Source organism: Cyanistes caeruleus, chromosome 18 (genome assembly GCF_971803275.1).
Source record: "Cyanistes caeruleus chromosome 18, bCyaCae1.hap1.1, whole genome shotgun sequence".
Taxonomy (NCBI): Eukaryota; Metazoa; Chordata; class Aves; order Passeriformes; family Paridae; genus Cyanistes; species Cyanistes caeruleus.
Genome location: NC_141718.1, coordinates 10,508,857 through 10,536,686, shown reverse-complemented (window position 1 = coordinate 10,536,686; position 27,830 = coordinate 10,508,857). Strand labels below are relative to the sequence as shown.

Sequence of the window (27,830 nt, the reverse complement as noted above, 5' to 3'; positions counted from 1 at the left end):
CACACAGTTTGCATACACACACACAAACTCTTCTACTGCTGCACTCCCAGGTACCTATCTGCACTCCTTGCTTTTATGTGTGCACACACAAACCCTCCCTAGTGCACACACCTGTGCAAACACAAGTAAACACGCACACACACACACAAATATAAGGAGAAACATTGTTTTTCCATCACTGGAGCATCAGCCATCACTACAGCTATGCTTGTTGGCACAGGAAAGCAGAAGAGAAAATCTTCCTTTGTGACATGGATTTGTGGACCCCAAGAATCTGAAAGAAAACCTCGGAAGCAAAAGATTTGAGATGGAGGAAGCAGGAGGATATTAGTCCTTGACCTCCCAGTTTGAGTAAGGAGGCAACCAAGAGGAAAACAGCTCCCAGTCACACCAAGAAACACACAGTGATGATGGTGCCCTTTGAAGCCAAGCAGAAATTAATCCTGGCAACTTGTGACTGGGCCTTTGCATAGAGAAAGGAGACAACTGTAGGTCTGGTAGAGTAGGGGAAGGGAGTGGTAGTTTGGGAGCATCTTGGAGAAAGGAGGATAAGATCTGATGTGTCTGGAAGCAGCTGGTAGGGCCTGGAGACTGCTGTTGTCACTGCTGCAGACACATGCACCATTTCTGAGTGTGAAGAGGGTAGAGAGCAGGGCACTGCCACACAAGGAGGCTCCCAGCCAATCCTCAGCACCATGGAGTTACAGCTCAGCCCCCACAGAATGGCCCCACCATACATGTCTTCACAGTTGTGTTCAAAATTATCTGAAAAGGGGTGAGGGTTTGCTGCATATCCCCTTCCCACCCTGCTCCCCTCTGGGCCCTTTCTCCCATTGGTCCTTCCCACAATACTTCAAGGGCTCTCACCTGTGCCCATGCCAGTGGAGGAATGCAGAGATGGGGACCCTTCGCACTGCTCTCACTGTGAGGCACCTCCAGGCGCCTTAGCCATGGGGACAGTGGGAGGGAGGGCAGACTCCTGACACAGACTTAGCAGCCAGCACTGACTCCCCTATCTGAGGCAAGGGCTTGCTTCTGGATCCTGGTGCAGACACTGGCGAGTGCATCTGCCCAAGCCCTTCTCCCCCAGCCCGGCCACCACCTCTCACAGGGACAATCCAGGCTCCACATCATTTCAACGTGCATATTTATCACTTTCCCCCCTGCAAGACATATATTTGAATTTACTCTTGGTAAACATAACCACAGGAGATGCAAATAAGTGTTGGGGAAGCATAAATAACTCCACACAGATAGACACACACTGAGACAGCAAACACAGACACGGTACACCAAGGGAAACCAAGAAGTGCAGAGCACGCCCTGAGGCCGCCACCAGTCCCAATGGCTTTGCTCTCATCCACCTAGCCAAGAGGATTTCTCCTGCTTTTGCTTTGCAGCAGCTGGTGGGAGAATAAAGCTGGGGAGGAGGAGTCTAAAGTTGCAAATATCCATGAAAGCATCATGGCAAGTCCTGGCTCTGCAGTTTCCTGCAATCATCTTCAAGGAATGGTTCCAGTTGTAGGAAGTTGCAAGTCTTTCACAGTGTGAAAGGGTGGAGGGGCATGGGGACCACCATGAGGGAGGAGCAGCAGGTCATCTTGCAATGTCCTAATTGCAGCCAGCCGATAAACCTTCATGTAGGAACATCGGGGCTAGATGCTCCATCTAGGTCCTCTTCTGCCCTCTCTAAGGTGCTGATTCTTCTTTAGCTGAGAATAATCTTCAACGGGACATCATGCGAACAAACTCTGCAACCAACAACACAAGACAGCCCTGAACCAGAAGGCATCCATGGTCCCCAACCCAGCTCTCATTCACTGGAGACAGCAAGCAGCCAGTGTGAGACTGGGAGTTCCCAGGCTGCCAGCAAAGTCTGTGCACTCTGAGACTGGCCCTGAGAGCTCACACAACATGGGCTTTAGTCCTTGCATTAGATACGGTGATAAGATCCCTCTAGCAGGTCAATTCATTGCCTTGGACTCCTTCCCAGCCACCTACGGTCTTGCTCTCACAAACAACTCTTTGTGCAACACTACAGCAGGCATTGTCTCCCTTCACTGTAACTTCAGAGAACCTTGATTTACAGTTTTGGGAACATGGTATGATTTCTTAGTAAACTTGCCACTTCACAGAGATACCAGTGTGGGAAAGCATGAGAGTTTTGCTAGATGCTGGCATTCTTGTAAAGTTTAGTTTAAGGGACTTCTTGTTTTTAAAGATACATGTTAACTGCAAGGATACTCTGGATTTATTTCCTGAATTCCCTGCAGTTTGTGAAGTCAATTGCAATTGTTCAAATTGAGTGTAAATGCCATCAAATATAAATGTTTTCATTCTGCACTTGAATTGCAGAGGAACTAATGACTCTGCAAAGAGAAGGGCAATGGAAATTACTGCCTTGACTTCTCCTTTTCCATTGATGGAGGTGTCCCTTGACAACTAAAGTGGTAACTCACAGAGAAATTGACACTGGCATAGCATTTCATGTATTTTAGCTGTCTAACATAATTTTGCTGTGGGAAATAAGGAGAGCTACTGCCATGTAATCAGCCAGTGCATTAGAACAACTGCAGCTACCAGAAACTTTCTAGGAAGATACTGATGGTATTCTAATACTTTCAAAGCCCTCAGAGGCTTCAGTAATCCTGAGGACTGAGATGCCTTGTCATGTAGGAGACCCAGGAATGCTGCTGAGCCAAAAAAATTATGTAAATTTTACTTTAATTTTATAGTCTCTGTACTTCACCCTTACTGCAAAAGGACATCTGGATTCCTACCAGGGAAAAAAGCAGCCTGCCACTCTCTCACACCTTCCAGCTCTTATATCTTCTTAGCTGTCTGATATCAACTGCTTCCTTGCCAGAAACCGTGGGCTCTATTAATATTGCTCCTGCCACAGCTAATGGCTAGGATAGTAGCCTAACCACTCTTATTTTTCAAAGTCCTTCTGGCATGAAAAGTGTGAGAAGAAATTAGTTATCTCTAGGATTTACCATGACACCTATAGATCAGATATCTTCGTGAGCAGAGCTGGCATGTGACCATCTTCTGGCATAAAGGCACAGAAACAAACTCTCGATAAGCCCATATAACAAAGGTGAGCCAGAGGAAATGAAAGGTGTAGAGCATTCTCCAAAGCAATCCAGCCATCTCACAGCTCTTTCAATAGATTTAAAGGAAGGAAAATGCCCCATATAACAATGGCAGGCACAGCATGTGTGCATCAGGATCTGCTTCTGTATGACAGGTTCTACCTCTTACCATGCTAGAATTATGGAGACCAATCAAAACTGAGGTGCATCAGGAGATGATACACATATGAACAATTCATCTGACTGAAAAAATGGAATTATTTTTTCTCCATACTTCAGAACCCTGGGCCCTGAGCATGCAAATCTTCAGCTTCTGATCTGAAACTCTGACTCACACCAGAGCAGATGGACAGCGAGCGTTGATCCCTTCTCACCTTCAAAATCAACACGTCCATCTCCATTCAGATCCACGTCCCGGATGATCTCTTCAATATCCCGGTGACCCACCTGCTGCCCTAAAAGTTTCTTCATGGCTTCTCGCAGCTCACTGGTGCTGATCTCCCCATCACCATTGGTGTCAAACTGCAAGTACATGAAAAATACCAGCAGGGGAAATAAAGTTATTTGAAACAAATCTTGCTCTGGGTTGGTTTTTGTACTGTCCTGCTCCTGAGCGCCCTATATTTTCTCCATTCCTTCCATGTCCCTCCTTTTCCTCCTTTGGGTGTCTTTTGGATCCAGTCTGTCTTTTCTCCTCAGAAAACCCTTGCAAATGCTGTGTCTGCATCAGCTTTTCTCTTCCTTGCCTCATGAGTTCCCTTATCTTAGCAATGTTGTCTGCTCCTCCCTTATTCCATGCCTGACTGGGCTCTTTCTAGGTCTTCCACTGTGCTGCTTTCTCCTCCTCCTCTTCTCTTCTCCAGTGGGTCTTCTCTCTACCCTGTCCTGTGTCGCTCACTTCTCTGAGGGCACACGGAAGGGATCACTCACCTCTCTGAAGGCATCACGGAGTTCTTTTACACCAATCATGTCTGCAGTCTCTGCTAGAAGTTTTGGTCCCATCAGCTCAACAAAATCTTCAAAATCCACATGGCCACCCACTTGGGACAAGATGAAAGATTGCGTGTAAGAACTCCATAAGTTAGCCAAGACCAGCACTTAATTTGCATTTCTGTGTGGCCCTCCAGGAAACAAAGCACAGAAGGTGTGGGACAGTGGAAGGAAAAGGAGATGTAGTTTTACCCTGTATTTTCTGGATTATGGGCTGGGCAGAATAAGCCCAAGCTATTCCATCCTAGGCTGCCATGGACTGTCACACACCTATTGCATCACACAGTACGTATCAGAGGCGTGATTGTTCTAGTGCTTATAGCAACTCTGTGCTGCGCCTGTGCCAAAGGGCACGGCAAGGGCACAGCATGATGTCCCTGCAAAGCCTGGCAGTGCCCTGCAGCAGTGATGCAGTCCTGCTCCATTACAGCAGCTAACGTATGTCCAACTGTTTATTCATTGTATTAGTTCTTTCACTTGTTAGTGCCCTGAGAGCTCTCAGCAACTCTCTCAAATTCCCAAGCACTCATGTGCCAGGGTTATCAGCTGCTTTTGTGTGTGACTGGTTGCATATGGCACAGCTGTTTTCCTTCCCTTGACCAAGTAATTTGTCCTTTTAACATAATCCTGTGTTAAATAACGTGCACTAAATATACTTCTCCCCACTTGGCTGAGGGTGATACCCTACACTGCCACAGATGAGAGGTGACAAAAACAACGGTGAAAGACAAGGGTCACAAACACAGTTACAGTGAATCAGATGCATTTTTCACATCTTTCCATGACTGCAGTGAGATGCTCCCATCTGACGCTGCCAGCACAGCTCGCTCACAGCCCATCCCCAAGCCCACAGCAGATACACAAAAAACTACCTCAGAGCAACAGCCCATCCATCACCCACCTGATCAAAGCATCCCCGTCTTCCCAGTCACTCTTCAGTCTGACACCATCTGGCAACAGCTTCAATGTGACAACACACAGAACCTGTACACCAGAGCCTGACTGCCCACATTAAGGGCAGTTTTACACCTGACAACATAAGCATGAAGGACAGCCCTTCCACTCACTGTTCCCATATACACTGCAGTCCACACAGTCCCTTTGATAAGCAAAAGCAAAGGCATAGATTTCTAGGGACCACAAACGAACAGGAGAGATGATAAGGAGTGAAAATAAGAACCAAATAAGAGAGGGGAAAAATCCAAAAGAAAAGAGGCAGCTGGAGACCAAGAGAGCCTGAGGCAATGATGCAGGGTGCAGCAGCAACAGGCAGGTACAGCTGGGTGTGTGTTACTCACAGTTCATGTTGATCTGCTGGGAGAGCTCTATTAGCTCCATCTCAGTAGGCATGTAGCCCATGGTCCGCATGCAGTTCCCCAGGTCCCTGCAGTTAATAAACCCATCCTTGTCTTTATCAAACTCCTTAAAGGCTTCTCTTAATTCTGCGGGAAGGGAAGAAGAGTATTGTCAGTGACAGCTTGAAATACCTTTTCCAAGAAAACTCTCCAGAATCAACAGTACTTTATGAAGCCAGACTCTCTAAGATACTCATTGTTTTCCCACCAGATCTCCCTAAACGAGGCAGTGACTGGAGCAAAGTTAAGCTCTTCTGTCAGCAGTGCTGCTGACCGTTCCTTACAGGAAAGCTTGCTTGAACTATGAGTGTCACGAACACTTCATTGCTAGACTGTGCTCCCTAAAGAAACTTCAAGTAGTAAGTTTTTCCAGCTTTTACCTCTGCACTCTATTATATATCCCTCACTGTAGGGATTAGCAGCTAAAACAGCTTCCTTGGAGCCATATGATAGCATCATGCTCCACAACACTTTCTGTGGGAGCTGGAGGGACAGCAGTTCCCTAACATAAATATCCCATTACTTACTTATCCTCTTACCCTGAAGAATATGGAATGGATGCAAATTCTTTCACAGTCAGGACTCTCAGTTTTATACATTATTTATTTTGCTGGGGTTTCCAAGAATTATTCCAGTAATCATCTCCCTTGATTTGCCCCAAATTATTTTAACCCATGGGGGCCAACATGAAAGGGACAGCCAATAGGTTTTCACTGGGCAGGGAAAAAGAAGACAGAGAAGGAGCAACAAATTTTACCTTCAATTTCTTCCGGATGCAGTTCTCTATCCTGCAAAAAGAGAACATATAATGTTAAAGATATTTGTTGGTCACAAACAGTTTCAAAATAGCACTTGCTGGTACAAAGGGTTCTGGAACAAACCAGAAAGTGAGAGAAGAAACAAGAAGGTGATGACATGTTTAATACCATCTACCTAGGAAGGCTTCTCAGCTTTCCTTCCCAAAGAGAGGAGTGTTACTCTGCACACATTTCTCTGGAAGCCCCTCTCCCTCTCATCTGGTGAACAGGGGGATGACAGGGTGGACCCTGAACCAGGATAGACATGGATCAACACAGCATTTGTAGCCTCCCCACTGATGGTACTACTGGCACTCTCATGAAGCTGCTTCATCATTCCCCAGCACTAAGTTCTGGAGCAGAGACTGTCCCTGCAGCAGTTATGATCTCCTCTGGAGCTCTGATTGTATTTCTACTGCCACTCCCGCTGACACGCACAGATCAAAGCAGCTGGAAGCAGTCCTTGTAACCAGCAGGTCTAGACCATCATTTGCTCAGATCACTGCTTGATCTCTGTCCTTCTGGCAGGACAGCAACAGCCATGAGGTCTCTCACAGACAATGTCTCAGTGGTATCTCCTACAATCTGTCCCCACAAAAAGGTAGGAACTTCCCCCCAGCCTCAACTCCACATACAAGCATTTTGAAACCAATCATGAAGGCAAACACACAACATATACATCATCAAGGTCATCTACAAATGAAACAGGACGAGGATTCACCATGTTCAGGAAACACTGCAACTTCAAACATCCAATTTGAATTTCTTGGAAGAAGGGGGAGGATATAAGAGTATAGGAAAGTTCCAACACTGCACCAGGAAGAAGAGATGAGCATGGAAATGCACTGCTTTCTGGTTTAAATGCCCTTTCTAATTCCTCTCATGGCTCCCAGGCAAATCCAAAACATCTGAGAATTTGGAAACACAGAAATGCGATCTCTTTTGTCGTCTCACTCTCGGCTTTTCCCCTCAACAGTGGCGAGTTTCTCCTTGCCTTCCAGGTGTCCTCCAGCCTCACCACATGCGCCTGGAGACGGTGCCTTTGATCAGTTTGAGGAGGATGATCCTTTGCTATTTAACCACAGGCTTCTCCGGAAACTCTAATGGCAGCTGCTCAGAGTACATAGCAAACTAGGACACACACTGGTTTACGTCTGTGCAGAAGTGGGCTGTGCCAGAGAAATGACCAGCTTGCCACTTGTAACCTTCCCAGAGGCATCTCTGTGCTGGATGGAACTGACAGAGCATGCTGGCTCTGCCATTTCATCCTTCACAGACCTGGTATTTTCAAACATGTCATCCCATTTGTTCTGCTTTCATCAACACCAAGTAATAAAACAATTCAAACTCCTTAGACCGGATGGGGGAGGCATAATTGCCCTCCTGCCTTAGATAAAATAACAGAAGAAAACCACCCATGATCAGTTCCAGCACCTTGTGCACTTTATTCCAGAGACTGCGAACACTGATCCCTGGAGACAGTGGCTGGGTGCACGGCAGGTGCAGGGCTGTGAGCGCCAGCGCCGCGGTGCAAAGGGCGCCGTGACTCACCCGCAGTAGCTGCTGCTTTGTGAGAGTGGCCGGGTAGGACCCGGGCCATCCTCCAGCACAGTCCTCACAAGAGCATCCTCCTCCTCCTCCCTCACTGAGGACCACATTGCAACTGACATTGGTGACACTTGTCAGAAGTGGGGGCTTCAGCACTGGCTCTAATTTTGCACACCAAAGAATTTGCATTTACCACAGACTGCAAATGCAGAAGGAGGGGAGGGTTTATGTCCTCCAAAAATCTGACTCAAGTTGTAACTAACGTCATGAAGAGGTTTTCTGTTTTAAGTTTGAAAGATCCCCTAAAATGATTAAGGAGTAAAATTGCTTGGGATAAAATGGGCCTGAATCACTCTAAAGCTTCAGAGAACATATGGGAAGAGGAAAAAAACTGTTCCAAGAGTTTAGATCCTAGATATGAGCAGAAGGGACCCCCAGAGAGTCCATTATACATAATGGTATTACCCTCATTTATTTCTGCTCTATGCACAATAAATCCTGTTGGTCTAGAGAATCAGTAAAAGTAAAGCTGTGTATTAGATGCACTTACTCTACATCAGGGTACTTAAGAGACATCACTAATCCTATTTTGGAGACCTCTTAGGGTACAGTGAGCTTCCATGGCCTAAGCAGGATGGACACTTGTCCAGCTGTCCACTAAGGAGCTGGGCCTATCTCCTGTGACAGGTGGCTCTGTGCAGGTCAGCAAGTGTACTTCTGCAAGAGTGTGTTTCATGATTTAGTGACCTGGCACAGGGACTATGGGATCACATAGTGGCTGAAGGTTAAAAAAAGCCCTTTGATCAATAATGACACATAATTACTCTTTTTTTTTTGAGTTGTTGATTGAAGCAGAGGTTTCAGAAATAAAGACCTACATGTCTCCTACAGCTGTAGACGACCATATCAACCCACAAGTAAAGCAGAGGTTTCCTACAGAGGCAATAAACCTTGGTTCTGAGGCAACTGGGGTGATTCCACACAAGAACATGGAAGGCATTGGGTGAAAATCAATGATCAATGCACATATTCACCCATACATATCCATAAAAGGTGTATTAATCATATGTTCCCGTTTGTCTTTAAATTCATGTTATTGTAGGAGTAGAATGTTTGGGGCAAAAATATGTTTTAGTTCTTGTAAAGACACAATATTGGGGTGCATACATACAAGCACATATTTTTACTGTTTGTATATAAATGCATACATTGGATGCATATGAACACCTAGTTACAATAGGTGTGACTGAACTAATAGATCTGGTTTTGCTATTTCTCTCTCCATGTGGGAGAGTGATAGCATTTGGTAGCCTGGCACTACTTGCAAATATAAGGACAGCCTGATGTTCCTCAGTTTAACTGGTTGGGATTGCCGCAGTGTCAGGCTGGGTATGTCAGTGCACAAGAGATTGTGTTTGAGTATCTGTGAGGCAAATGTCTGCTTATTTCTGCTGGAACTAGTGTGCTCACTGTGAACTGATAGGAACAGTATCAAATATGGACAGCTTGTTCCCAATACAGATGCCCTGATTTGCATTTAACTGGCTATTTAGGCATTAAATGCTAATCTGAGCCTGGGAATGAGAGGTGGGCGTCTTGCTGAAATAACAGCTTTGAGCACTGGACCATTCCTGAGTCCATATGATTATGCAAGTCCTGAAGTCCTAAAACTTTCTCCTGAATTCATACGATTACAGCTACTTGAGTGTAGCCTTGGATCTATCTTCCATAGCTGCAACTTTAGAATCCTCCTTTCTTGGTGTTTAGGCACAAGGGTATCTGCACATCCTTCAGGTTAGACATTTGCCTGTGACTGTATTGGCACTTGGAGCTGGATCCGGGATGCTCGAGATCCAGGGCTGGGAGTCACAGAGCTGCACGCAGACAGAGCACGGGGGCGGCTCGGCATCCCCGACTCGTGTCCACGTGGCTTTGTGCGTGTCTCGCCCCGCTGGGTGTAACTTACGTACAGGCTGCCTGTTTTCTGCGAAGCCCTTCCTCAGGAAGATGCATGCTGGCCCCAGCAGGTTGTGCATGACGGCGCAGTTCTGGGCCAGCACCATGAGCGGACCCTGGTAATCGCCAGCCGACGACCCCTCTTCGCTCGTCTGGACAGCTTTATAGCTCGTCTTCTCGTCATGGCGGATCTTCCCAGCCAACCAGCAGCAAGCAAACAACACAACAGAGGATGTTACCTCCCCATCTCGTTCCTCTGAAGTTTTACTGAACCGCCTCGCAGAGACATAATTGCTACATTTCTTTCATCTGCTGCACACCGCGTCCCCCCCACCGGCCTATTAGGATTTGTACAGAAGCAGTAAGTCCGGGAGTTCACTTTCAAAAGCTGAAAGAATAACAACCAACCACGAGAATTTCACTTTGAAATTACATCAAACTCTCCGCACTGCTCACATCTACCCAGACACAGCCCGAAGTGCCACACTCCCACAATCAGCCCCAGAGTTACCACTGCCTTGAATGAGCTGCAAAGGACGAGCACATCCCAACTTAACAGTTCGTGTGCCAGCCCGTGCCCCGGGCAATGCTGGGCCTTGGCCAGGGCATCCCCGGGAGACCAGGCAGAGCCTGCACAAAGCCACTGCACAGGCTCCACGGTACTTTTCAGCAACACAGCATCACACGCTGCTTTATCACGTTATCAGAAGACCGCTTACAGCATCAGGTGGCCCTGCCAACTGCAGGCTCACGCTGCCTTGTGCAGCTACTAATTAGTTACATCCTCAGGGTTTGAGGCACTTACTGCCCTGGCCTGTTTTAATCACTGACAGTCCCAAAGTGGAGATCAGGCACGGGCACAACATTTTTGAGTGTTTGCATTTGCACATTTTCCTAAGTGCACACGTCCTGCTAAGCTAAGGCTCCAGAACAGAATCCAGCACTGGATTTTATAAGGAGGCACTGCTTTCCTTTTATAGAAATGCATTTCCCTGGCTCTGCAAAAAACCTCTTATCCTGATATTCCCATGCAGCTATAAAAAGCCAACACAACCCACAGGACCCTTGGTTTTACAGAATAAACATTAATCATACATCAGATTCCTCTTCAGGAATGATTCTACTTTTACAGCCAGTGTTCCCAGGGGTGATCAGAGAAGCTCTGTCACTTGTCATTGTCTCTATTAACCCTTTCCTTAAAGCCTGAGGTACATTTTCAGGCTAAGAGACCAGACACAAACATCCCCCATTCACACTTGTCTGAGACTATTGTATCTACTCGTTGTGTCTGCCATGTGCTATTACATTGCATGCATGGTTTGTAATTTGCCTTTTTGTACACAGTCTTACACCAATCTGCTCATGTATAATGTCATGTGAATATCAAGCATCAAAACAAAAATAAAAAGCAAGCCATGGAGAAAGAAAATGATGAAGCAGAAAAACATTTTTGTTGCAGTCATGGATGAAAAAGGAATCTGTCTCTGATTAATTCTGACACATAGGACACTTGTCCTTAAAAAACTGAAAGATGAGCATCCATCCAGGAATTGCATATTACTAGCTCAGCTAAATGTCAAGACATCTGTGTTGAGCTACACAGCTTTGTGATATCAATGCAATGTATTTTCAAAATTATCAGCTTTATTTCCTGGCACATTTTTCAGTTTAATATACCAAATAATATGAATCACTTAAATACCCCACATCAGTTCTGTGCTTAATTCCAATGAAGCCATGCGAAGGATGCAAAGCCCCACAGCCCCAAATGTTTGTTTGCTGATACTTCCAGTCAATAGTTTATCACCAAGCTATACAGCAGTACCTCATAATAGTCATCCCATTATTTTTCTGTCTCACTAGAGGTTGCCAGTTTGACAAAACAGTTGCCAAGAGCCACTGAGGACTGTGACCAGACAAACTGCTGCAGTGCCAGAATACCAAGGTGAACAGCTCAGCAAGGCTCCCTGCCCTGCCACTGCAGGCAGGATTTATGGCATTTAATGTTCCCTCTGCCAGCAGTCTCACAAGTTCTCCTGCAAATATCCACTCAAGTTCCCTTCACCATGTTCCTTCTACATCCCAGAAAAGAGGGCAAAGGAGCTGTGATACTGGGGCAAAGAAACATCAGTCACCCATTACAGGGGAAACAGCACTGTGCATGACAAAGAAAATGTAAGGATAGGACTGGGAAGATCAGGCTTTCCCAGTCTCTTCCCCGGGCAAAGGACCAATGACCTTCCTGGCCAAGTCTGGCCCATGGCTGTGTCAGACCAGCAGATGATGGAGTAGGAAGAGACCTGGTTGACCTAGAGATGGCCAAAGTAATGGAGAGGTGTGGTAAAGTGAGGGACCTGGATGCCAAGGCTTTTAATTTCTGCACAGCAGAAGCACACCAGGATTCACTTCATTTTCCTTCCTGAGTGTCAGAGGGACTTTGCAGAACAGCAAGCCAAGAGGGGGCTCGATCCCAACTGCAGTATTTCTTGGAGGGAAAAGCAGCCAGGCTGGCTTCCACGATCACTGTGGGGGACACCGTGACAATAGGAAACTGAAGCTTCCAGCAACAGACATGGAGTCAAAGCCTGAACAAGCAAAGTACCGTGGTGTCATCCAGACCCAGACCAAGCCAGCTGGTGCCTGGGAGTGAATCCCAAACTTTGGGTTGAAATCATGTATTCAGACTGTCACCCAAGAGCAGCTTCTACACATGTCTGCAGTCTCTCCTCTTTAACATTTCAGCAAAATGAGTTTGCTTAAAGCAAAATCTGAGAAAAATGATTTGGATCATATAACAGCCAAGTGAAGTTAGGCAATGTTAAGACTGATCTGAAAAGTCTCCACTATAATCATGTGTGTTGCGATCAAAAGAATGGCAGAGTACCAGAACCTGTCAGGATGAGTGCTTTATTTCATAGCTCACTAGAGTGATGTCTGAGAAATTCTCTAATTCAGCTTTGCAACTTTTTCTCTTCAGCCTTGACACCCCAGGTCTTATAACTAGGCTCAAAGTGACTTATTCGAAGCAGCTTTTAGGAAAGAAAGCATAAATTACCTCAAAGACTGACAACACAGAATTTACAAGTTCTTGAATCTATTTTGATTCAAGCAGCCTGGCTACAGCTCAGACTTTAACTGCAATCACCTTGCACAGCTGCAGCCAACTCTTTTATTCCAAGTTGGAGGCGACCTACAAGCAACCAAGTCAGTTTTTCATGTGTGCACCATTTGGGTGAAGCTCAGCTACTTCTACATCTCCCTGCAGGTCATCCTGACCTAGGGACTGGTCTCAGCAATGCCTAACTACTTGGTGATGAATTCCCTCACCAAGTATCCCAGCTCCCCCACAGCAGCACTGTGCCATTACTGGCTTTGTTTACAGCAGCCAAGATAACAAGCAAATTGTGTTTCTATACAGAAGAGACCAACATGCAGCTAAAAGAAACACTCTAGGATGGAGGTCCTCTCCCAGACAGCTCCCTCCCAGAGAAGCTTTCCCAAGTGGCAAGGTCTCTTGGATTGAACATCTTGATGGCAGAGGCATTTTACTGTCATCAAGGTCTCCACAGAGGCAGCATCTCATTGCAGTACTTTAGATGATCAGCATAACTTTATCATTTATGGAAAATGAACTGCATGGGTTTTTGCTGAGCTATTAGATTTGCAGCAATGCCAAGTGAGAATTGTGTGGCTGACAGGTACACAGTGCTGTAAGATCTTCCTCAGTCAAATAAGAAATATTTCTGGGGCATGTCATTCCCATTTCAACTCAGTCCATAACAGCAGAATCATTCCAGAATCTAATTTGTGCCAGGACCACTGCAAAACTTCAGCACAGAGTAGACTGTGGGCTGAAGCCTAACAGATACATGTGGCAGCTCACAGATGAAGCCCAGCTGGGCCCAAGCATGTAGACACACGGGACACGCTGATGTGCAACATGATGCACAAACACACAGCCAGGGCCCAGGGTATCCACTCACAAACAGATGCATGGACAAACAGAAGAGAGAGAAAAACCTGCTTCTGTACCAAAACATATACCAACAAAACTGTGTGTAAGGATGGACAGCCATAAAAACATGTGCATGTCTACACACAGATTTCTGTGAGGACATGCACCAGCAGGTGAGCACACACAGCACCATACAAGCAAAGGTGTGTGTGTGTGTGTGATACACAGGAATTCCTCCCTTCTGCACTCACAGCAAACCTGCTCAGGCACTCAGATGCCTGTGGAGAGACGTAAAGAGCTAAGGACACACACGTGCCTCAGATGGGCCCATAGGTGTGCATACTCTTACACAGCAATGGCAACACGTACAAACATGTGGCACTTCACCTATACATGCATATATGTCCCTACACCCATGACACACGTGATTACTCAAGCAGGTAACTCTCAACTGAAGCACAAGCTCACACATACACCCGCACATCAAGATGCCCTGACAGGAGTGTGCCAGCACACTGTGCACATTGACAAGCACATGCTTGCACGTACCCAGAGGAGAGCTGTACACACACTGTGAGCAGGACACGAGCCTACACACACATTTATTTATACATATTATGACTCTCTGCATGCTGGGCTCTACTGGCTGCACTTGCATGAGCAGCTCTTACAGAAAAAGTCTGGTGAAGAAGCTGAACCCTTCATACTCATCTCTGTGTTTCTCCCACCTCCCATTCTCATCTGCCCACAATGTCACCCATCCCAAGTAGCAGGGCTGAAAATGCACAGTGCACTTTGATTCAGGGAACATACCTTTTTAGAGAGGTTTCTCAGAGGAGACTTCACACAGTTGCCCATAATATGTTGAGGCTGCCTTTCCGGTGGACTTGGTTATAAAGGAACTGAAGCAATTGATCCCATTAAAGGTATTCCTTGGGAGCAAAGCAAGAAAGGCAGCACCAGGCAAATCCAAACAGCTACTGACTGCTGGGGCTTTCCCTCCTCAGGGAGCTTTTTCTCTCTCTGCCTCTCTCTCTCCGTATTTTAGTTTATGTTCACTTTCTTGAAGAGATGAAGCAGGAAGGAGAGGGAGGGGAGAGAAACAGACAGAAAGAGAGGGAGAGAGAGGGAGAGAGAGTGAGTGAGAAGGGGGGAGAGAGGGAGGCGGATGTATAATCTACATCAGATTAATGTTCAAATCCCTCCCACCCCCCTCAATCTGCAGGCAAGATTGTTTCACTCATAGGAGAGGGCTGTTTCAGGGAGAATTAAAACAGAGAGGCAATGCAAGAAGTGATTTCAGTGATGAGTTCCGTGAATCTAGCTAGTTTGGGTCCACACAGCCTCTGAACACTGCATCCCTACCCACCCCCCTTCTAACTCGGCTTTTCAATCACCACAGCACTAGGCTGGCCAGAAGGCAATCCACTTAGGGGCTTGGAGCAGACCACAGCTCGTTTCAGAGCAGAAATGGACCATTCATCTGGGTGGGACCTGTTTCATCCTATAAATACCAGCAGACCCAGAAGTGTCTGACTTTTTTCCTGTCATGGTGGAAGCAAGCTTGGAGACAGTAGTCCTGGGACCCTACAACAATCTCAGCCCCAGAACAGTAATATTTAACCACAAGGGAGAGACCTTGAGCCAGTCTTGAAGTAAAGTTTTTCCAGCTTTCTGCAAGTAAAAATCAATTGGCAGTTTAACCCTCACAAATCTGTCCAAGATGGGCTCACATCTGAATTGTAAATCTAAACAGCCCCAGGTTAGATAATGTGAATCAAAGAACTCTGATGTCAGATCCATCCATTCCGTTTGCAAGAGCCCAAGTCTTGGAATAAATAAGAAGCACCTGAACCTAGAACTGACTCTAAACTTTGGACCTTATGCCTGTAGCATAGAATAATCTTTGAAAAAAAAGGGATGAGTCCCCAGTACATTTTCTCCTGATCTCAGGCTGAGCATAAGAATATTCAGTCTGAAAAGATATTTAAATTGCTTAAAAGCCACATTATCACACTCAGACACAGGATCTGAGGATCTGAGCAGGACAATGAATGCACCTTTAGCTATGAAGGCATCACAGCTGCAGTTCCACAGTGATAGGAAGTATGCAGAGCTACCTCCTTCAAAAACCTTGGAGACAGGGATGACACTGATCTTACACCCTGTTATGCAGCAGGCTGGTTGGACACTCAGGTGTTGAGCTGAAAGATTTCACATCTTTGTTTGCAAGTGTGGTTCCAAACAAAAGCTTCTACAAAGACCGACTCCATAGGCTGAGTACTTGCACCACATGCTTTTTGTGAAGGAGCCAAGGACTCACTCTCCAGGCAGCTCTAGGGCTATAGGACAGAGAAGGATGAACTGTCAATGTCACAACAAAGCAGGGATTTTTCCTTCCACCCTGATGGTGCTGTGGCAAATTAAGTATGATTCTAAGGTGACTCAACAGTTGCTTTAGAGCTTAGAGGCTTCTGAGGCCACCTAAGGAGATGAGTTTAGGAGTCCAAGTATGACAAAAGTCCACAGCTTCTCCAGTTACAGTCACAGACAGAAGTGCATGGCCATAGGGAATGGTGTTTCTTGCTCTTCCTTGTACTAATGGCTTCCCAAGAGCAAAGGCAGTGGGACAGCCTCCTCTCAAATTCCCTCAATGCCTTCTTCATTGACTGACATGGGTAGGAGCTGCACAAAGGTCCACAGGCCCTCCAAAATAAGAAGCTGCAGTAGGAGATGCTGGAAGACACTCCTTGTCTGCCCCTTATACCCAGGGCTGACTGAGAGGGGGACAGGGGGGAAGATCTCCATAGCAGAGTTCACCCATGCTAGGCTGGGAAACAAAACCCTTCCTGAGCTGGGCTTGTCTCCTGCTGTCACAGGAGATGCTGAGGAAAAATACAGTCACTCCCTGGGGCCTGTGCCAGCCCTGGGCCTTGCAATGGGGGACTTTGCAGGAGGATGCTGAAACTATCAGCTGCTCTCAGGCTTCCATCTTTAGCCCTGTTTTTCTTTCCCCTCTTAAAGCAGCTAATGAGAGGCTGATCTACCCTCTGACAAAGTGCCAGTCATTAATAATGTCCTCTGTCAGCTGGAGCCATTCCCCAGGCTCCTTGTTTATTGACGAAGTGCTTGTCTCCCTTGAGCAGAAGCTGCCACACAGCGAGTGAGGCGCCTGGGCTCCTTCCCGAGACAAACGACTTCAATTCCAGAGCAGAAAGGAGAGAGAATTGCCTTTCTGCTGCTAATGAATCTCTCCCTGACAGGAAGCACGGAGGCCAGGAATGCCCTGCAACTGAGAAGTGCCATCTCCCACATTGTCCCAGAGAGAAGGAGGGAAAAGAAAGGGAGTCAGATATCTCCTGCCAGAAAAATCCGCCACAGTTCCCAGACTACTGCAGGACAGCTTTGGAATACAGCTGTGGAGTGTGTCTCACTGAGCTCTAAAAGCTCTCAGAGAGATGGTCACCCTCTAAATACTGGCTTGTACCAGAGCCAGCCACCCGTGGTACATCGCTGTGTTTGCCTACTCTCCAGCTTTTCTTCCCTGCAGTTACAGGCAGTTGTAGGAAACAGGCAGGGCAGAGTGAGAGGGCTGAGACATGCTGCCAGGCTTGGCAGGGAGTTCGCAATCCAGGAAGGGAAGAGAGAATGGGAGCCCACGTGCACCTGGTTTGTAGTCACAATCCTTCAACTCTGTAAGAACTCTAGTGGAGCTGTAAGAGGCCCAAGAGGTGTGACCATAAACAGTTTTTTTTATCTCCTTCTTTACCCTGATTCTTTTAAGAGCAACTGGGCAGGACACCACAATCTAGCAGACAGCCCCTGCTGAGCTCTGAGGAGGAAAATCTCTCTACAGTGGGATCTTGTTCCCATCACCACCACAGGTAGCTTAGAGATAGGCAGGAAAGTGGAGTTGGCAGAAAGGTCATTAGAAGATTAGGTTAGAAGGAACATATTTTCTCCCTTCCTTCAACTGAGGCTGCTGTAAGAGAACAGGATGCTGAGAATAAGTGTGTCAGAAACATTTCTGTGTAGGTGCTGATCTGTGGGTATGCCTATATCTGGGGTAGTCAGTATGCATGTGGGAGGGCTGCACATGCATGTATACTGGTTTTCCCACACTGTTCTTTGTGGCAATCACACTGTTCTTTTAAGGTCTGTGTCTCTGTTGTAAACTTTCTAAAAATCTGTAACAACTTTGTGAAATGCAAGTCTTGCTGCTGTTCATGTATCCCTCCCTTTCTCCTGAGATCCAAGGTAGAGAGCAGAGACCTCAGGGAATGCAGCTTGGCACAGAGCAAGGTCTCAGCTCACAGGGAGGAAGCACTTGGCACACTGACTGACCTGAGCACAGGGGAGGGAGAAGGCTGGCTGACTTGGAACAGGGAATGATTTAGGTGGTTTCGTATGTCTGGATACTTCAAAAAGCAGCAGTGCTGTGCTTTGGGCTGGCACCTTTGGCAGAAATTCTCATTTCATAGGAAAATGTCTGAACTCCTCATAACTAATCACTTGGCAGCTGCTAGAAGCTTTATGCAGTGGCAGCAAATATCCAACAGACACAACAGAAAGAACAAAATCAATCCAAAACATGTGATTGCTTATCAAACAGTAGCTTTGCATGGCAAAAATTTTCAGTGGAAGTATGGATTTGTATGGGGACTGTTCAGATGCTAGGCCTGTTTCAGTGCACAGTCCTTCAAGTGCTGGAACATTACATCATTGTTCTCAACATGAATACTGCTACAGGGCAATGTCAGTAGGTAGTGGGTATTGTATAGTAAAGCAGGGAAAACTCTTTCCTAGTATCTTTTCACTGAAGTCCATAGCTCTACCAAGAGCCCATTAAAAGCTTCAAACATTTAGTATATTAAAATACATCCCCTTACTTAATTTATCCTAACAGGGCAAGAATTTTTGGTGTACTGTTTCCTATCTCAGAGTGGAGAGTGCACATATGGATTAGCAGCTTTCAAATCTGCTTCCAATAACCCTTTATCTGGTGGCTATAGATCTATTCTTTACAAGAAACATAGTTTTACAGAAACTGTCTTGTTTACTGAATGACCTCAGATGAGGTAAGCATTGGGTTTAGGTAACATCTCCTGTTGCCAGTTCTGTCAAGGACCTCATTTTGAAGCTCCCAACCACTGGAACATGCACTGGCACTCTGAACTTCTGCGACTGATTTCCCTTTCTTCTTCTGCATCAGCTCCCGAGCGCTTTTGCTGCACATTGGGTTGTGTTTTCTAACCTCAAATGAACCTTGGATGGTTCCATATGCCAGTCAGACAAGTACAGGTCTGTCTCAAGGGGACACACCAGCAGGTATTGGTGGATGCAGTCCAGATTCTCATATAGGGAGAGGAATTCTGTGGAGAGTTTGGGAACTTTCTTTGCTGTCAGCTGTTCCAGGAGAAAAGTGTTGCTGACTCATGCTGTGCATAATATTCTCCTCCATTAGAGCAATTGGATCCTAATCAATCACAAACAACAGAATGTTTATTAAAAAGACCAAGGATATTTTCTATTCCTCTCAAGGTAACAAAGCCTGGACTGCCTGTCAACTTCTGTTTAGAACAGCTCTGTCTGTAAATAGCTGGCTTCCTTTTGCATTAGATGAAAATAGATGGGAACGTGCCTTCTGACACCTTCCCTGCAGATCTGATCCAAGTATTTTGCATTAGCCCAACTTCCAAGTTCCTACGCAGGAGATGCGTTGGCCAGAGCACAATGTACTGTGGATATTTGCTGCTGATGATGCTAAAGATCATCAATGGGCTACAAAAAGACAAGTACAAACTTGACAGCTCAGCAGCTGCTGTGATGATTTGTCATGTATAAGGAGCACAGAGGTTGTTTAAAATAAACTTTACGTGGTTCCTTCTCTTTGCTTCAGAATATAGGAATTTTGTGCCACTCTGTGTTCTGTCCAACTGTGACTATTGCAAAAACAGCTAATTCTGCCTGGCTCTCTCACCTCTTTGGAAATAAGAGGGACAGGGCATCACTGTTTAGTTGGCACACTGAGGTGCTACTGAAAACATGGCTGATCATCCGATGAACAGAGGCCTGGAAACCAATATAACCAAATACTCCGAACCATCCCTGCAGCATTACATGAGATTTGCCACACTAAAACTGTTATCTGCCTCACTTCTAATTTGAGTAAGGATCTGACAGCACCTTTAAAAGGGCCAAACTGTGTATCCCAGGTCTTTGGCTATATCTCAACACAACTGGTCCCAAAGTATCTAAACCCTTTGTCTCTTATTTCAGCAGCACCATCCGGGTTGCTGGTGGTTTTCTACTTCCTGCCTTCAGTTGTTGTGACATGATGCCTCACCATGTTACATTGTTGCCTTTTTCCTTCCAAGAGCAGGGAATGTATTTTGTCTGAGTGGGATGAAACAATGCTGTGTATTCCTTTCAAAGATGGTTGCAAGATTCAAAGTACTCTAGGGGAGGAATGGCTGGAAGAAATAGTAGAATATTGCTAATGTCTTCATTCATGAATACCATTGAGTTCATGGTTTTATGCTGGTGCAGAAAGCTACTAAAAATCTAAATATGACTATAGCTAGGACAGTTCTTTATTTTTAAGTGGAGTGGGGCATTCAATTGAAATTTGAGGATTACTCAGGTTCATGGGCACTGCTGCTGCTCTCTAAGGTCACAGGAATGTCAGAGGATTATTGAAAGGGAGCCCAAAGTTAGCTAGGCATCTTTTTCTGAATGCACACCATATAGCTGCTTGTTATTGGAAATCAATACCACTCATGGACTCATCAGGGAAAAACAGTTACTGAAGCTGGAATGCTACAAAGAATCACAGCTAATTCAGCTGACAACCTGCAACCCAACCACTACATCTAAAGCTAAACTTCCCTGACATTGTGTTGAAACCCAGGATTGTATGAAACAAAAATCAAGGTGGTAAAGCTTAACAAAATAGACAGTGGACTTACATAAATTATGATTAATTTATCACTGTTTTTTTTTTCTCTCCAAAGATAAGCTGAATCTAACCAGAAGGTTTGTGTATTTCAGTGCATTAGATCATACTGCTGTATATTTCATGAAGAGAATATTTAATGAAGGTTCTTTGAGCTTGGTTTTATTTTGATGTCTTTCTATAGCCTTTTAAAACAGATTTGTTTAAAAAGTAAATCACTGGCAAAGATTAATGTTTGCTGGCAGACCCACTGCAGGCAGGAGGTTTATCCATTGCCCCTTAGTGATTCTGTACGTCTGGCTCACATCCCTCAAGCTCTTTACAAGCAATAAATGTGATGAACTTTTCTCCAAGCTGAGCAAGGGGGGAACTGAGTGGGTATGCTCGAGTGGAACGATGTTTCTCCGAGTCCGTTACATATAAAAACATGAGACGTACCTTGGAAGGTGTGGTAGGTGTCAGCAGGCAGGTGTGCACACAAACGCCGAGCGATGCTTTAAGCACAGGAATGCATAAGCGTGTACAGAGGTGGTTGTGTAGCCACACAGAAGATTTAGCAGAGGCTGCACGAGCAGGCTGTGTGTACATAGACAAGACACGTATATGAAGGCTTTTTATGTCAATCTACATGCATGGACATGGGCTGTGGCAATTCATGCAGGGATGGAAGCACAGAAACTGTACGGGCCCCACGCAGGTATCCGGACCCCTGTGAACACGCAGTTGGGAGCGGCTGTCCCCAGGTCTGACACACTCACCGGGCGGCCCAGGACAGGGCATGCCCCGGGAGCCCAGAGCGCGGCGGGTCCGTGTCAAGGCGGCTCCGCCGGGCGGGGAAGGGTCCCGGGCCGAGGCGGCCGGGCCGCGCGGGGGCGCGCCGGGGCCGCCGGAGCCCCGCTGTCCCGGGCCCCGCTGTCCCGGAGCCCCGCTGTCCCGGGCCCCGCTGTCCCGGAGCCCCGCTGTCCCGGGCCCCGCTGTCCCGGAGCCCCGCTGTCCCGGGCCCCGCTGTCCCGGAGCCCCGCTGTCCCGGAGCCCCGCTGTCCCGGGCCCCGCTGTCCCGGGCCCCGCTGTCCCGGGCCCCGCTGTCCCGGGCCCCGCTGTCCCGGAGCCCCGCTGTCCCGGAGCCCCGCGGCAGATTGCGTTCTTAGGGACCCTTTTGGGGCCAGTATAAGCCTCCAGAGGTGCCATAAAACACGGAGGAAAAGTCGTTGCAGGATACAGCATTTCTCTGGTTCTTTTCTGCCTCCTGTGCACCCACACCCCGTACTCCAAGCGAGCCAAGACCGTGCCACGGGACCAACATCACTTCGGCGATCAGTCATGCTAAATTAGAAGTCTGCTCATCCCAAGTTACTGTGCCGATTTAACAGTGCTAACGAGCAGTTTAGTTAGAGACTGTCTCGGTTTATCACGAGCCCCGACATGCCACTGCTTCACCTTCCTTACACGCACAACACAGCACATGAGCACCTGGAAACCCAGACCTTCCACCTTCACCTCACCACCCCACAGCGTGACACATCAAAGTTTCTATTGGTGTCACCAGTGCTCCAGAGCAGCCCAACGCGGTGCTGCCTCCCTCGCTAATACACAGGGCCAGCTGAAAACTTCCATTACTGAGCCAGGAACCAGTACCCTGGCAGGACTGGCCAGGGCTTCCTAGTTCTCCACGGCTGGATCTCCAAGAATGATCCTGATGCAGTGACTGCTCTTAGGCACAATGCCCATTAGAATCAGCTGAAGCCAAAGGCATTGGAAGGAACAAAGTCATCTGGCAGACGAGAAGACCAGAAAGGTGACAGGCTGGACAAGACACCTTTGCCCTACACGCTCTCGGCTGGTCAGAGGAGAATGTTCTTAACACATGCTTTACACACAGGCAGCCTCCTGCCCCAAAATGGGGCCACTTCCGTCATCCCAGTTTGCTGTAAGGTCCATTAAAGCCTGTTAAGAACTAAAGCTCAAGAATAAAGGGAGACGGAGCAGGACAAGAAAAGGAAAATTTCACAGGAAATGCAGAAAGATTCCTTCCCTATTTTAATGGTAATGTGGACACTGTCATTAAATCAGGAATGGGAGATGGTGCAGGAGAGTCTTTAAACTCCCTGTACAAACAGAAATACAAAAGCTCCTTTGGCCGCAGTGCTAACAGCAGAACCCTGTAAATATTTCATGATTCTCTAAGGCAATTGTTTGACCCCTTTGATCCCCATGCTATCAGAGGCAATTGACAGAAAACTGTTGGGGAATCACTTCACTGAAAAATTTAACAGTCAGGTAGGGTGTGAAAGCTAAACGGCTCTGAAAACGTTCAGGTCTCACATGGCAGGATCGCTTACAAATTAATATTGCATAGCAAATGTCCAGAAAAAGCTCTTCCTGAAGGTGCCAGCTAGGCCAGCGCTGAGGTATAGGAGGAATGAAGCAATGAGAACCGTGGCAGTCTGTGCCGCAGTCCCCATACAGAGCTGTGGTGAGCCAGGTGCCAAGCGGCTGCTGCACCGTAGGCACTGCAGCCACATCACCGCTGCCCCAGGAATGCCACAAAACTTGCACTGCGGTCCTGCTGCCACCGCACTGCTGTCCCGGTCTCTGTGCTGCTGTTGCCACTGTTGTCACATTTATAAACTGTGTCTTGCTGCCAGGCTGCCACCTCACCGCCACCCCAGCTGCTGAGGGGTCACCGCTCCTGCTGGTGAACTGTGATCTGTAGCCACGCTAGAGACACTGCAGGACCCTCATGCTCCTCTGCTCTGCAGGGGTAATAAGCATGTTCCATTATGCTTCACAGCACACTTTTGTCACTTGTCGAGTCAAACACTTTCCTATCAGGTCAAAATCATATGAAACATCCTCCTCACGTTCCCTTTTCTTGCCACTTTCCCACTTGCTGCATTATCATACACACATCCCTTGCCAACTACACTCGTGAGTCACAGCACTGCTCTCGCACTGCACTGAGCTCCTGCCACTGCAGGGCCGCTTTAAAACACTGCTGTCCCACTGTCCCGCACAAAACTAGCCCATACTCACACTGCACTGTCACCAGGTAAGTCTGTGGCGTTGTCCTCTTGCTAACTCACAGCCGTGCTCCCAAAACTGTGGCATGGTGGTAATACTTCACTTGCTGCCTTCTGATACAGTGGGATGGTGCTGTCAGATCAGCGCAGCCCTTTGCAAATACCACACCAGAAGTGATCACTGCTGTGCAGAATGGCTCTTGTCTGGAATATTGTATTACTACATCAGCATACTGCTAAACTCTTCTGTCAGGCTACAACACTCCACAATTATCACACCCGTGCACTGCCAAACTCCTTCCACATGGCACCAGTATCACATCTCTGCTCTGCCCCAGGATTGCGTTACCACACCACTGCATTGTCAGTGCCGTGTTCTCCAGGCACTCAGAGCTGCACGCGCTGCATCCCAACCCAGCATAAAGCCCACAGCAGAGTGCTCTTCTGCAACTGCCGCGCCGAGCCAGTGTGCAAACATGTCATTAGGCTAAGATGACATCGTGGCTTATACTTCATGCATCATTACACTACCCTACTTTTGTTAATTCATGTACCACTCAATTACAAAATGGTAAAATATCCTAAAAGAGTATTACTGCTTAATGGTATTAGAACATCACTGTACCAATATAGCATAAGCCTAATTAATAAAATATCACTGCATCCTGTATCCTGGCAGTATCTTAGCATTCTCCTGGAGTACACACCCACAGTGCACTATATTGCTGTGCTGGTTATATAAACACGGCACTTCTTCCTTCACTCTGTCTTTTTTTCTGCACAGCTACAAATCTGTCTCCCTCAGACACAACCCTCTAGTCCTGAACTGCTCCTTTTTGCTGTTACTGCAATAATGACATTCTCCATGGAGTCATCCCTGCAATCTTTTCTGTGTATCTGATTGTACCACAGAAGTGTCTGCATCTGCGACCACATCACTGCACCACCATGGAACGGGGTGATGATGTTCCACATCTGTAGAGCTGGAACAAGATATACTGGTGCTGCTGGACCACAGTGCTCTGCTGCTGAGATATGCATCACTGTGCTCCTCTCCTATGTACTACAAAATTACTGTTTTAACTGTTTCACAGTGGGCTCTGTGGGCTAGAAAGAAGTTCTCATATTCAATGAATTATCTGCTGAGCTGTTGCCGTCTTCTAATCACAATGTGGAGCAGATTGGTGTTACAGCACCTGCAGCCTCAGACTGCAACCCTGGACATATCTGCACCTATGACCCTGCCACAGCCCAGGCTGCAGCCTGGGCTCTTGCAGGTGTAAGTCCTTGCCTGTCTCAAACCTTCACACACATTTTTACATAATGCTGGTCATTTATTTCTTCATTCACAGAGAAAAAATTTGTATAATTTTGTACCATGACAGAATTTCCAAACATCTTACCCCTGGGCCTTTATTCAACCCAGGATTTTAATATGACTACCAAAAAAAAAAAAAGAAAAAAGAAAAAAAAAAGGTTCACGTATCTCTTTCTGTAACCAGCTCTTTGTGTATCCTAAATTATAAAAAGTTATACTTTCCCATCTTGCCCCTGTACAGGGGGATCTACTACAGCCAAGTCCTAAAATCTCCACTAAATTTTCGTTCTGTCATAGTTACTTCAAAGAAAGCAAGCAAGAGATGAATACAGAGAGAAAATTGAATAAATAACACTACATTCCAAAAGAAAGATGCTGGGGTGTGTGTGTGTGTGTGTAAGCACTGGTGCAATGTACTCAGTGAAAAGGTGAAAATTAGAATTTTATCTCCCTCATTTCAATAAAGGGCATTTTTCAACACCACAGATAAATTTTGCTACATTTACAGCTTTCAGAAGTGTCTTTTGACACTAGAATGCGGGCAGCAGAGCAGGTAAAACAAAGATGCTGTTCAAGTAAGGACTGAGTTCAAAATCAGTGGGGTTTCTGTGAGTGGGAGACCTGGCATGGATTTGTTTGTATTTCTGACACTTTGGGGACATACAGCTCCATAGACTTAAAATCTCTTCTTGGATACATCTTCACTTCACTCAAAACTGCAGTGTAAGTCAGAGCCAAGACAACGCATTTCAAAGCCTGGTGCTGGAATATTGCTTTTTGTAACCTGGTTGAGCATCAATCTGCTGACCAGGTTCTTCCTTACTGTTACAACAAAATTTTAATCTAGGCTTTGGGTGCACCATTGGCTCAGGGAGGGTAATACTCATTTTGAGTTAAACACAGCCATAACATTCCTAAACAGCAGACTGTCAGTGAGGATGGAAAAGTGTTGTGCTTTGGAGAGAACAGATGTGCTTTGATTTTTATCTGGAGAAGTCACGATAAAAAGAAATAGACAACACTCCCATATTAGAGTATGGATGTACCACCTCCTTCCACCCAATAACAAATTTTTTTCTAATTCTCTCCATAATTTCAGTCTGAATGGGCTCCCTGCAAAGCCTCCCAAACACGCATTAAAAAACAAAAGGAAAGAAAAAAAACCCAAGAAAGAAAAGACTCAACGATAACAAACTCCAGAAATTATGACTCTGGTTTAATCAATCATTTCCAGGGCTGGATGGAACTTAGCCACACAAGCTACTGGCTTATACCTATAATTGTGCTTCTGGAAGATTGCAGTTACATTAATCTTCCCAGAGATTACATTTTCCAGTAACATCCCTAGATGTCTCTAAAAGAAAATTTCAAGCTAGTCTCCCTCTGCCTTTTCATTTTTAGAGGGTAACCCTGATGGGTAATTTCACTATCAAAAGCAGCTAAAAGCGACAGCTTTGTACCAAAAGAGCTTGCAAACACCAAAAGCATCTGTTCCATTCTAACATAGTGACTGGGAAGGCTTCAGAATTGGGTCAGGATTTTTTTTTTTTGGTCGTCCTCCCCACTACCTTCTCCTGACAGCTTCTGCCATCAGAAATTATTCATATGCTGATTGTACAGAAATGTACCATAAGGAGATGTAAACAAATACAGCAAAGCAAGGCGGGGAGCCAGAGAGATGGGATCTAATAAGTAAATAGCTTTTAAAAATCCGCTTCTCTGACTCTCACCCTCAGCAGGCAGAGCCACAACTTCCCCCGGCGACAGGGAAAGCACAGGCACTTCCCCCGTCAGCACCACCGAGAGCGCCCTCCGCAGCGCCCGGCGGGGCCGGCGGGCGCCGGGGGTTCTGACCCGCGCCCCGTCCCCGGCGCAGAGCCCTCCTCGGGGCCGACCCCGCAGCGCCCCGGCCGTGCCGCAGAGCCGGGAGAAGTTCGGCAGGGGCGGCCAGGAAGCAGTGCATTTACAGCTGCGGGCTGCGCCCGGGGGCGCGGGGGGCTCCGGAGCAAGGAGCCGAAGGTCCGTGAACCGCAGGAGGAGGGGGCGCGGAGGGAAAGCGAGTGGGAAGAGAGGGGAGGTGGGGGGGTGGCGAGGGGCGCTTTGCCCCTTACCTGGCCAAAGACCGAGCTGAGCATGGGGTGCAGCTGCTGGATGAGGGGATCCGCTTCCACTGACCGGTCGCTGCCGCTGGACTTGGTGGAGCACTTGCTGCTGGATTTGGACAGAGGTGAAGCGCCTTCCGAGAGCTTCAGGGACTCTCTGCTGGACCTCTGCCTGTGACTGAAGAAAAAGTCCTCCTCTGCCTCCTCCCCATCCCTGTCTGAGAGCTGATGCTGGTCCTGGGGGTGACCGTGGCTGGCGTGCGGCGGGAGGTGTTGATGCTGCCTGGATGTCCGCACCGGTTCCTTGCCGCTGCTTTTCCTTGGACCTCCTTCCGCCGGCTCGGGCTGGCTCTCCCCCCGTCCATGTGACAGCTTCCCCGCGCCCCTCGCTCCATCCTCCCAGGCGCCCGGGTGGCAGAGCGGCCTGCGGGCACTGGGCTCCCCGGGGAGCTGCTCCTGGCTCAGCTCCCTCCCCATTTGCCCGCCTTGTCCTTTGCCGTCCCGGACGCGGCTGCCGCGGGGCTGGGGTTGGCCGCCCGCCGCCCGCCGACTCCCCGCCGCCTTCAGCAGCGAAGTGCGGGACTCGCTCTTCGCCATGGAGGAGCCGCTCATCGCGGGGCCGCTAGAGCCGCATCCCCGGCCGGGCGGAGCGCTGCCGCTGCGGGCAGGGCTGCGGCGCGCTGCTCACGGCATGTCCTGCGGAGACCCGCTTAAATCCCGCACCGCGGCCCATGTGACA

The 27,830-nt window shown here is 47.3% G+C and overlaps 1 protein-coding gene across 3 annotated transcripts; it reads right to left on the bottom strand.

Moving 5' to 3' along the window:
* Positions 1 to 150: 150 nt before the first annotated feature.
* On the bottom strand, positions 151 to 27,781 carry CABP1 (calcium binding protein 1). Of its 3 annotated transcripts, none has more exons than XM_086855672.1 (7): positions 27,101 to 27,781; positions 9,756 to 9,932; positions 6,198 to 6,228; positions 5,384 to 5,527; positions 4,026 to 4,135; positions 3,470 to 3,617; positions 1,131 to 1,751 (listed from the first exon to the last, which is right to left on the bottom strand). In XM_086855672.1, the coding sequence occupies exons 1-7, from the start codon at positions 27,701 to 27,703 to the stop codon at positions 1,726 to 1,728; spliced, it is 1,239 nt and encodes a 412-aa protein (XP_086711798.1). In that variant the 5' UTR covers positions 27,704 to 27,781; the 3' UTR covers positions 1,131 to 1,725. The 3 variants fall into 3 exon arrangements, with proteins under 3 accessions (XP_086711799.1, XP_086711798.1, XP_023804443.2); XM_023948675.2 differs by lacking the exon at positions 27,101 to 27,781 and adding an exon at positions 14,510 to 14,758; XM_086855673.1 differs by lacking the exon at positions 9,756 to 9,932 and having other exon boundaries at positions 151 to 1,751; positions 27,101 to 27,778.
* Between the last annotated feature and the right edge of the window lie 49 nt (positions 27,782 to 27,830).